The 11,501-nt window shown below is 65.0% G+C and overlaps 1 protein-coding gene across 1 annotated transcript; it reads right to left on the reverse strand.

Annotated features, from left to right (window-relative positions):
- Positions 1–2,081: 2,081 nt before the first annotated feature.
- On the reverse strand, positions 2,082–9,960 carry LOC105308783 (mas-related G-protein coupled receptor member F). Its single transcript, XM_011384789.2, has 3 exons — positions 9,800–9,960; positions 6,610–6,727; positions 2,082–3,912 (listed from the first exon to the last, which is right to left on the reverse strand). Exons 2-3 carry the CDS (start codon positions 6,655–6,657, stop codon positions 2,929–2,931), a joined length of 1,032 nt encoding a protein of 343 aa, XP_011383091.1. The 5' UTR covers positions 6,658–6,727; positions 9,800–9,960; the 3' UTR covers positions 2,082–2,928.
- Between the last annotated feature and the right edge of the window lie 1,541 nt (positions 9,961–11,501).

Here is an 11,501-nt window from a genome sequence, read left to right on the forward strand (position 1 = left end):
TGACCATCAGATGGGATCTGTGCGTGGGGCTTAGCGCGGGGCCACCACACGTGGCAGGTCCTGACAAGTGGCACTCACGGCCCTGACCGCCAGCGCTCGGGACAGGCTGTTCCTTGGACGTCCCTCCTCCTGTGGCCACACGCTCCCTTCCTTCTACCCCGTGTGACCACAGGGCTCGAGGAAACTGAGGCACAGCAAGACCGAGGTCCCGTGGCTGGTGGGTGGCAGCCCCGCCTCCCCCAGGCTTACTCTTGAGTCTCCGAATGTGTCCCCATTCGTCCCTGGCATTGTCTAAAAGAGTACGCTTCTCTACTTGCTCATTTGCATGGAGATGGTGGTGACGGGAAGCCTGAGAGCGTAGAGCGCCACTGTGCCCCGGGCCCACCCTGTCTGCCCCGCCCCTCCCCTGCCTGTCCCGTGGGGGCGGAAGGGTCTGCTCCTTGCTCTGCTGTCACCAGCCCCTCCCCATCCATTAGCACAGGACTGAGGTGGGCCAGGGCGCGGGCACGAGGTGCCCGAATCGCCCCGGGACCGGGCGGTGGGCACAGGCAGGCTCGCTCCCCAGCCTGGCTGCAGCGATGGCTCATGAGTTTACGGGCTGGGAGAGGCCCGATTCCTGGAGTTCATCAATGCCCCCCAGGCCTGGTGCCCAAGAGGACAGGTGTGTGTTTGCAGGGGCCCAGCCCTTCCTCACCTCCGGGCCGTGGTGCTGGGTGAGGGCTGCCCGCCCTCCTACCTGGCCGGGTCAGAGAGGTCCCCGCCAAGCTGTGGGGGGAGGGGTAGCTCCCTGCCCGGCACAGAGCTGAGGTCTGGGGGTGCTCCTGAGGAAGAGGTGACCCAGGACTGAGGAGCCAGGCCCCCAAACCTCCAGGCCAGGACCCTCAGCGCCCTTCAGGCCCGGGCATAGCTCCTCCTGTGAGGAAGGTAATGGAAGCTGTGTGTTGGGGGGCCGGGGTCCTGGCCCCACCTCGTCATGCGTGTTCTCAGGCCTCCGCCTGGCTTCTCGGAGTCCCCAACAGCGTCAGGCGTGGCGGCCCCCAGCTCTGCTCTTCTGGAATTCTCTGGGTGGCATGGGAGGGGTGAGCGGGAGGGTGGGGAGGTGCACCCGGGTGCTGTAGGAGGGCAGGTGGCACCCACCTTGGTCGGCTGAAGCTCTTAGAACCACGTGGGGGCCCCGCTCTCCACAGAGCAGCGGCCGAGCTGGGAGGAGCAGCCGGGACTATTGGAAAGGGGTGCTCGGGAGCAGTGGCCTGGCGTGGCCAGGAGGGTTGAGTCGGGCTTCCTGGGGGCCGGTCATCAGGGAGGTCACCAGAGCCGGCCAGGTCTGTGGCAGATGCCAGCCACAGGCAGTGCTGCTCCCTCGCTGGGCTGGGCTGTCCGCTCCGTTAGCCACCCCTCCTGCCCAGAGCTGGGACACTGGCCCTCCCTGCCTGCTCCCTGCTCTCTGCAGAGGAGGGCGGCCTGCTTCAGCCCTGCCCTGGCCTCCCCTTGGGCCTGCGCAGTGAGCAGTTTCCTCCAGAGAGTCCCTAAAGGGGTCAGGGGCCTAGGCTGGACACCGGGAGCCCCAAAAGGGGGCAGGCAGGACGCTTTCCGGCCCAAGGGGGGCCGTCTCCTGGGAGCAGCTCCAGCCTCTGCTGAGGAGCAGGAAGGGGCCGGGCAAAGGGGGACAGTCCTGCCTCCAGGAGTTTGGGACAGAGTTCTGGATGGGAAGCAACAGGCAAAGGTGCAGCCCCCCACCGCAGGGGGCCTCCATGTGGACATACAGTGCTCCCACGGGCAGAGGCCATGGTAGCCAGCACAGGGCTCGGCTCCTAGGACGTGTGACAAGAACTGAGGGTCCCGGGGGGAGCAGGGGGCCCGGGTGGGAGGGTGCTGGGGCCCGCCAGCAGAGGATGGCGTGGCTGACCCACCAACACGCACTCCAGGTCGGGAGAGGTGAGGACAGATCTGCCGGGAGCGTGGGCACAGGAGCTGGGGGACAGAGGTTTCAGGGGGTGGCACGGAAAGCCTGCTTGTCGGGGCGTCCAGTTACCTGAGAATGTCCTTAGTGAGGGCACCAGACCACAGCCAGGACAGAGGCAGTAAGATATAAAACGTTTATTGATGTACATTTATTGTTTCATAAAATTTCCTTTGGCTACGCTGAGCCACCGTGCTTGCCGGTGGGCTGGGGTGGCCAGGCAGAGCCAGTGCCCACTTTGGGGTGGGGGCTGGAGCCCAGAGGCTGCCTGGGTGGTCTACAGGTGCCTGAGGACCAGGCGGACAGCAGCTGGGACACACCACATGCTCCGGGGGGCTGCCAGGGCTGGCTGGCACAGAGTCAGAAAAGAGAGCGAGCTACCCGAGCTGGCTGAAGCTCCTTCCCATCCCCAGCTGCTCGCCATGACCAGAATCGCACCCATTTAGATCACCTCAGGCTCCATCAAGGGGGCAGGGATGTCACGCACAGAAAGGCCGAGCTACGAGGTGGGTCCCCCAGAGCCCAGCCCCAGACAGCACCGCCCCGTCCGGGTCTGCCGCTGACACTGCCTCAGATGGTGAGAACAGGTACCCGGGGGCAGGGAGGGAGTCGGTGGCCTGACTGGTGACGGTGACGGCTGCGTCATTTTCAGCTGATGTAAAGGGCAGGAGGTGGACGGGGCTGGGTAACCCCTCACCTCTCCCTCCCAGACCAAGCTGTGGTGAGGAGAAACCACCCGCACCTGGGGACGACTTCTGTACAATGGGTTGCTGATGGGGGACAGTGGCTGGGGGGAGCCTGGCAGGGCCACATCGTCTATTTGCAGGTGGCTCTTCAGTCTCATGGCCACCCACGGAGCCTCCAGCCCAGGGGGCAAGAAGCGCCTGATGGCGGGATGCAGACTCCGCTCACACCAGGGCACCAGGGTGGCTGCCCCGGCCCCTGCCCCTCCCCCAGGTGCTTGCCTCTCAGGAGGCATTCCCAGAGGGGCACTGCATCTCCATGGCGACCGTGTTGGGCGTGCTGCCCCCCGTCTCCCCCAGCTCGGCGCCGTCTCGCAGGGCCCGCTGGAAGACCACCCTGAGAGGCTCCCACAGCCGCTGCGACTTGTCCCTCCCGGCCAGGAAGTAGATGACGGGCTTGGCGCCACTGTTGATGCAGATGCACAGGTCGGTGACGTACTCGGGGAAGGGGGCCGGGATCTGGAAGACCCAGAAGAGGAACCAGTCGATCCCTAGGTAGATGGAGGACACCAGGAAGACCGACACCATGGCTAGGACGACGTGGTTGAGCTTGGCGGAGCGCTGGCGCCTCCGGGCCCGGCACTCCACATGAACGATGAGCGCCAGGCAGGGCAGCACCATAAGCGGGCAGAAGACCAGGAAGAGCAAGATGCCCAGGAAGACGTCCACGTGCCTGCAGGCCGTGCCGGGGGCCTGGCGGCCCAGGAACACGCAGAAGTAGTTGTGGATGCCGGTGACCAGGAGGGACAGGGTCCAGAGCAGGGCGCACACCACGGCCGACAGGCGCTTGGGCCTCCGGCGCCAGTACCAGGCGGGAAAGATGACGGACAGGCAGCGCTCCGAGCTGATGGCCGGCAGGAGGCTCACGCCGGCGACAAACGTGCAGAGCCCCAGGATCCTGGACGCGGCACGGACGTAGTCGGCAAAGGCGCCCAGGAAGCCCCCCGCGTTCAGCGCGGACAGCACGGCCTTGCTAAAGAGGTAGCCCGTGTCGGCGCTGGCCAGGTGCAGGAAATAGACGGAGAAGGGGCTCCTTTTGATGGAGAAGCCGAAAAACCAGAGCACCAGCCCGTTGCCCACGAGGCCGCACAGGCAGAGGAGCAGGAAGATGTAGTTCATGACGGCTGGTGGCGGCAGCATGGCGATCTGCTCGATGGTCAGGAAGCCGCGGCTGTACAGCTCCGGGGCCTCGCTCACGCCCGGACACACCTGTGCGGCCGCGGAGGGAGGACACCTGGTGAGGCCCGACCTGCACCTGCGTCCAGGGCCGCCGGACCTCATTACCACTTGAGGAGCCTCTGGCTCTGGGGCAACTACTTGGCTCCAGCTAGAGCAGAAGACACCCTTGATCGCATGTGGTGCCTCCGCTCTGTGTCCCAGAGTCGGGAGCTAGTGGCCCACGGAGTGACCGTGACAATAACCCATCACTAATAAGGGCACCGGGCTGCCCACTTGTCCGAGCGGACACTGGTCAAAAAATGCCCATGCCATGCAAGGTGGCAAAGCACCGAGGAGCGTTCCGGGTGGAGGGGGACTCAGGAGACAGACTGAGAACATGGTGCTGTGACCCTGGGTTTTACGGGGGGCCTGGCGGCTGCAGCAAAGGACATTTCTGGGACGACCTGGGGGCAGCTGTGGGTGTGGGCTCGGCATAGGGGACAGGATCCCATCAGTAGGAAGATGCACTGTGGCCACGAACAGGACATCCTTGATCTTAAAGGAAACAGGCTGTTGGGGGCAGGGGCAGTAAAGGGGCTCGGAGTCTGCAGTTCACTCCCAATAGTTGGGGGAGAAAAAGTCTATCGAGAGAGACGGAGCGAGAAAGTCCGTGTGGAGAAAAGTTAGCGATTAACGAGTTGGTAAAGGGCCTGTGGGCGTGCAGTGCACTGTTCTCTCAAACTTCCTGGACGCGTGCAAATTTTCACATTGACATGTGAAAATACTGATTAAAAAAAATTCCTTTGTAAGTTACACACACACAAAAAAAACAGTGGACGTGGTGCATAGCGGGATCGGAGATGCCCGGGAAATCAGAGCGGGTCCCCGCTGGGCCAAGGTGGCCCTGTGGGTTTCTGGACCTGGCCTGGGGTCTCTAGGGAGGGGAGATGCTCGTGGCAGCGGCTACTCAGCAAGCTGTAGGGGAAGCTCAGTGTCTTCACAACCCGTCTGAGCGCAGAGTGCATCAGTCCTGCCAGACCCGGGAGCCCCCGTCCCGAGCAGGTGGGCAGCTGCCCTGCTCCAGCCCCGCTCGTCCCTCCCTCGTCCCCAGAAAAGCCAGGACCCTCGAGTGTGTTGTGACTGCCCTGCTCTTTAAAAACGTTCACGTTTAAAACACACCGTGCGGGCCAAACACAACACATCCACCACCGAGATTCCGTTCCCAGGCTGTGGATTTTGACCTCTCACTCCAAGCGCAAAGGCTGCTGGGAGTGCTGTCACTCCCCTTCCCAGACCCTGGCCGACATCACGAATCCATCCCGGCACTTGACGGCCCAGGCCGACCTGGCCTCGGCCCTGTGCCCCACCCCCCACCCTCCTCCCTCCGTCCAGGGCTGGGCACCAGTTCCCATGGCTCATGACTCTCCAAAACAGAACAAACGGGAAGATTCTTGGGGCAATTCTGTCACCGTCCAGAGGGCCCCAGCTCTGGCAGAAAGCTGGGTCCTGAAGGGCTGCTCTCTGGGCCTGACACCTTGTAACGAAGGGAGGGGACTTCTGAGCCAGGTTAAGGGGAACCAGCAGACAGCAGCTGGAGGGGAGGGTGTTGGCCAGACCGTGGGGAGCCTGTGAGGCCAGGGCAAGCTATTCAAGGGGGACTCTGTCAACCCCCAAGCCCCTTAGCTTGCTCTGCTGCTCGGGGCCTGCTCTGTGGGTGGCTTTGACCACTCCGGGGCACAGAGGAGCCTCCTCTCAGCGGGGGGCCAGACTCCCCGTAATTCATGAGACCTGAGCCTACACCAGGCCTGGGTCAGTCAGATCAGGTCACCCAGTGCCTCTCCAGGCTGGAAAAAGTGTGCAATCCCGTCCTCGGTCCCCGCATCCATCGGGAGGGCGGTCTGGTGAGTCACCGGGCGTGGGGCTGCCATCCCCCATGCGTCCCGCCCTGTGAAAGGCCTGCTCTGGAGCCTGCTCCCCCCTCCCCTGCTCTGCCTTTTCTCCAGATTTGTGGAGTCCCCCACCCCTCGATGCCATCTCTGCTCCCCACTGCTGCCACTCCGGTGGTCGCCATCAGAGGAGGGAAATGCCAGGCTGGGTTCAGGGCCCAGGCAGGTGTCCACCTCTGGCCTGGCATCCAGGCTCACCCCAGCCAGCCTCCCAACCTGGCGGGGGCCTCGGTTTCCTCAGATGGCGAAGAGGCCACACGAGGTGGGCTCGGAGGTCCTTCCGGCTTGTCCATGTGTTGCCCGAATTCGGAAGGAAATTCCCAAGTTCAAGGGCCTCCAGGAAGTAGGGGTCCAGGGCGGGGCGGGGCCTGAAGGCTAACGGGGGGTGGGAGTGACCGTGACTAATGGACTCCGGCCTTGAGCAACACCGGCCCGGCAGCCTGAGCGGGCAGTGCTCTGTGGAGCACGTGACATCAGGGCCACCTTGGAGCCGGCCCCTCAGGGGGATAGCTGACCACCCCATCTCCACGAGGAAGAGATGAAAAGGCTCTGGGTTGGTAAGGGAGGCCCTCGAGGCGGCCCAGGAAGGGATTCGAGGGTGCCCAGTGACCCGGTGAGGACACTGGACAGCAGAGGGACCTGGTAGCCAGTGAGTGCCATGTAGCCCAGAGGGCTTTGCTGCCCGCCTGAGGTAGGGCCTGGGCAGTGCAGTGTGTCGGGGGAGCTGGGCTGAGCACACCCACTGCACCCACGCCGCAGACCTGGGGCCACGGAGCCCCCGCCATGCCCCGCTGGCACTTACCTTGTTCCTGTTGGAAGGGTGGGCCCCCCAGGAGCAGTTTCCAGCCATCTCCAGGCCGGCCGAGCTCGGATTCCTCACGGCCCTGCTCACAGCTCACCGGCCGGCCGGCACGCCCCACCTGGCGAAGGCAGAAAGGGCCACATCCTGGCGGCAGAGTCCACCCCGACTCTGACCCGTCCCCAGGCCCCGAGGGCTCTCGCCCTGGAGGAAAGGCCGAGAGCAGTCCCCTGGCTCCCTCGGGGGCGGGAGGGCGGGAGGCACAGTGGCTGCTCTGCGGGCCTCCTGCCCGGGCTCCTCCGCCCTGCTGACGTGCTGGTGAGACCTCGATGAGCGAGAAGCCGCCCTCCTTCCCCCTTCCCGCTAGGGCTGCCAGGGTCCTGGAGCCACACATATTTCCCGGGCACATCCTTTGTGCTCAGGCTGTGGTGGGACAGGGGCTACCAGCGGTCAGTCGCAGAAAGCAGGGAGGTGTCCTGGTGGAGGAGATCTTTGGCTAGGCCTCGTGCTTATAGTACGCTAAGGTGTCTGGCTTTTCTGCCACAGGTGCCTTGCAGGCAGGACAGCTCAGTCATCACCAGCATCACTGTCACCACCATCAGCCGTGTCAGTGAGTGCCAGCCAGCCGACACCCATCTTCCCATTTGGTCCTTGCTGCCAGCTCTGAGGCAGGTATGGTCACTCCGCTTTGATGGGGACACCAAGGCTCAAGGAGGTGAGGTCACCTGCCCAGGGGCACACGCCATAACCACCGCACACACTGCAGCTCGCAGGTTTGTGTGGAGGCAGCTGGGAGGCAGGAGCGGTTGGAGGGAGCAAGTTAGGAAGCCACTGCCACCTGGTGGAGGGGCAGCTGGACTCTGCCAGGATGCAGGTGGGGAGGTCTGTGGGGGCGGCAGTCCGGGAGGGGGCGGGTGCCTGCCAGAGGCTGCTCCACCCTGGCGGGCAGAGCTTGTTGGTCCACCCGCCTGGGGCTCCCCTTGAATTGACTACTGTCCCTCAACCTGAGCTCTGCCCCCACAGGCAAGCATCTACCCCTCCCATCGTGCAGGTGGGAGAACTGAGGCTGTGAGCAGAGAAGGGGCTTTGGGGGGACAGGGTCGCTGCGGCAGGCTGCTAGACGCTCCCCACAACCTGGAAGGAGCGCTGGGCAGCCCCTGCTCCAGGCTGGGAATTCCTTCCTCTGCCGGGGTCAAGGGTGCCACCCCCCCCCCATAGCCACCACCCCCTAGAGCAGGGCGGGGCCTCAGCAGGCACGCCCACTGCTGGCTGGGAAGGGTGGTGGTCTGTGTGGATGGCCCGCCCTCTTTACCCTTGGTTCTGGGAGGGGGGAAAACAGCACCTCCCCAAGGCATACCCCTCCCACACACTATGGGACGGCACCACCCTGGACCTCGCCCTGACATTGTGGGGGCTGCAGGGGTGCCCCAGGACGGTTACGGGTGGGGCTGTGGGGAGCCCTTGTGCTCCAGAATAAGTGAGCGAGTTCGCCATGCGTGTGCAGTGCGCATGTGCAGAGAGCAGGTGCTAGGAGGTGTGCATCTCTAACCCACCCCGCAACCGGCACATCGGGCCACGTGTCCCCATTGCCACAGACAGGCCTGGAGCCTCCCCGGGCTCTGGGGCTTGCCCAAGCTCTCCCGGTGCCTGCAACCCCAAACCTACCTGCCTCACCCCATCCTTCCTGGGCCCAGGTATGCCCCCTGCACTGCGCCCACTCTTCTTGGAGGCCTTTCTAGACATGCACCACCCCTTAGGGCTGGGCTCCCAGCTTGGCCCCGGGGTGTCCTGACTGTCCACAGTCCTGCCTTTACACCTGGGCGGGTTAGCCGCCCAACTACACAGGTGCTCCCGAGGGCAGCTGGCTGGGACCTGCCCGGGATGCCTTGCTGGGGCCGGGTGTGTCGTGTTGTCCACCCGAGCTCACCTCTGCTGATTGGCTGGGCAGGCGGGCGGCCCTGGTGTGTCCCTGAGCCCTCGTCTTGCCGGCCACGGGCAATCGGAAAAGCGATTGCCTTCATGAGTGATCTAGAAGCCAAGTGGACCCCAGATGGGCCAGGAAAAGACATGTGTGTGACATGTGCATGGGACACGTGTGAGTGCACGTGAGTGTGAGTGTGTGTGTGAGCGCGTGTGCTCCTCAGGTCGGGAGCCAGCCCGTGACAGAGGGGGCTTCTGTAAAGCTGACCAAAAAACAAAACGAAAAGAAGTGAAAGCTGCCAGCTCAGCTCACTCTTGACCCTCCCCTCAAAACACCAGGCCAGGCATGGCCACAGTCACCTGTCTGCCTCCTCTGGCCTCAGGAAGCGCCTCATCTCCTGGCACCCGCACCCCGCCACCACCCAGACCCGATCCCATGCCGGCCCCACGGCCGCTAGGTGAGCCTGTCCTCCAAGAGGCCCAGGTGGGAACCTCAGACTCCAATTCTCCAATCCCTCTTCCCAGCCCCTCTCCTTGTCCCCAGACTGCCACAGGGCCTGAGAGCACTGGCTGTCACCGCCCCCCCCGGGGCCCTGAAGTCCCCTGCTCACAGCCTGGGTTGAAGAGGCTTATGGGGGGAGCAAGACCTTCCAGATCTCACGACAGGCCCCCCGTCCAGCGCCAGCCCCACATCAGGAGCCTCCGGCCTGGGAGAAGGTGGGACGCAGCCTCTCAGCCTCCTATGAGGCTGACCCCACCGTGGCGTGCAGCCCAGGCCCGGCCCCACAGCTGCCGGGGCTCGGCACCCACGGAAAGGGGAGTGCGGGGGTGCACAGTGCGTGAGAGCAGAGGAAGCCACCTCACCACGCTTGGGACGCTGCCCGCTGGGCGTTCCCTCCCCACCCTTCCAGGCTTGGACAGCTGCTGGCGAGGGTGGCGGAGGGACAGAGGGGGAGCCCCCATCCACAGGAGGACAGAGCAGGAAGTGGAGGACAGCCTGGGGGTCAAGAACTGCCAGAACACCAGGGCCTGCCACACGGAAGGAGGACTCCCCAAGGTCCCCAGTGTCCCTGGAACGCCTGGAGCCTCCAGAGTGTTGCAGGAGGCCGTAGGGAGGTGACAGCCCTCTCTGGGGTCTCAGGGCTTCTGCGTGGGGCTGTGTGGCTTCTGGGAGCTGCCTGGTCCCTAAGGCGCCTGCCTGGTTCTCCTGGCCTTCGCCCTGCAGCCCTGTTCCTGGGCTTCCCTCCCCTGGGCGTGGGCCCCACGGAGCTACCTGCAGCCGTCCTGGTCCTCCAGGGCCTTCTCTGTGTGGCTCCTTCGGTGACGCCCGCCTCTGGCCCCGACCCAGACCCACAGCAGGCCAGCAGGCCAGCAGGCCAACGCAGAGCAGGGCGGCAGCCTCGGAAAAGGCGCGCTCAGAGTGGAGGCGAGCCCTTGCCTGCCTCCGGAGAAGACGCAGGAGTCGGCTCTGGGAGCTGAACCCGCCCCAAACCCAATTCCAGGCCCCGCGGGGAGGGGGAGGGGAGGCGGAGGAGGGGCTGAGCCGGGATGAGGCTTCAGGAAAGAATGCCCCACTCGGGAGCCCCCCCCAGAGCCCCACTGGGAACTCATCTCCCTGCCCCGTGACGTCATGTTGGCCCGAGCACTGCGGCGCGAGTCCAGCTGTTACTCTCCCGAGCGTCCTGCAGCTCGGCGGGGCTGCGCGGGAGAGGGAGCGCCCAGCTGTCCACTTGCCTGGTGCCTTCCGTGGGCGCCCACAAAGGCGTGCGGGCCGGAGGGTGGGGTGGGGGACCCGCCCGGACGATCAGAGGCACTGAGGGGCTGACGGAGAGGCGGGGAGGCGGCGGGCAAGGGCTCCAGGGACAGGGTGCTGCAGGCACTTCTGAGAGGCGGACTCGGCAGCAGGTCCGTGGGGCCACCCAGGGGCACCCCACTCTTCCCCCGCACTCTGCCCAGGCCCCCCGCGGGCTTATGGAGCCAGGAATTCCCTTCCCGCAGCCCTAATAGCAATCAGATGGCGCCAGTGGAAAATCATTGCGCTCCCTGCGCCCAGCGAGCGGGGGATTGGCGCGTGTGCCCTTCCGCGGATGAGTCAACCGCGGCCCCACCCCCCACGAGCACCCTCGGGGGGCCTGGGGCACCGGGCCAAAGCCTGGGGGGGGGGGGGTGCAGGATCCCGAGGGGTGCCAGAAAGACCCGGTGGTGAGGACTGGCTTCCCAGGGAGCCCCTCGGGAGCCCCCTCAACCCTCCTGCTGTGGGCCAACTTTCTCACGGCCCAGGGAGCCCGAGGGAATTCCAGCCTGTGCTTTCCCTGCGGGAACAGATGATGCCCAGTTTGCGTGTGTGTGTGTGTGTGTGTGTGGGGGGGTGCGTGCCTCCCTGGGCATCTTGAGGTGAACCGGAAATAGAGCTTGCCTTGCACCTGCCCCGGGGGCTGCGGGCTTCCAGCCCCCAGGAGGACTCGCGTGCCTGCCCAGGTGCAAACCTCAGAGCCAGGAGCGGGTATGAATCGCTGCCCGCGCGGCCCGGCGACCTCCTGGCGGGGAGGGGCAAATAGGAGGGCTCTAGGACGCTGAAGCTCACGGCCAGGCCTTGGGCTGAGAGGCCCGGAGGCTGCAGGCAGCTAGTGACCCTCCCTTCCTCCCCGGGGCAGGCCAGCTGGGGCCCAGCTGGGTTCTTGTTTATGTAGGGAGGCCAGGGGCTGGGGGGAGGCCGGGGAGGCCCAGTCCAGGCAAGTTCCAAGTGTAATTGCATTTGGACACTTAAAAGGAATTGTGTGAAGTGGGCAGCGGCTCCGAGGTCCGCTGCCTTATTTGGTGTGGAAATTTGTTTCTTTCCAAACGAACGAGAGGTGCTTGTAAATGGGATATCGGCCTCTGCTTGGGTTTGCTGCTGTTCTGTCGCCTCCAGGTGTCCCTAAACCTGAGGCTGGGCTCCTGCAGCGACAGTGGAGCGAGCCACCCCCTGCTCCGCC

The sequence above is a fragment of the Pteropus vampyrus genome, unplaced genomic scaffold (genome assembly GCF_000151845.1).
Source record: "Pteropus vampyrus isolate Shadow unplaced genomic scaffold, Pvam_2.0 Scaffold624, whole genome shotgun sequence".
NCBI lineage: Eukaryota > Metazoa > Chordata > Mammalia > Chiroptera > Pteropodidae > Pteropus > Pteropus vampyrus.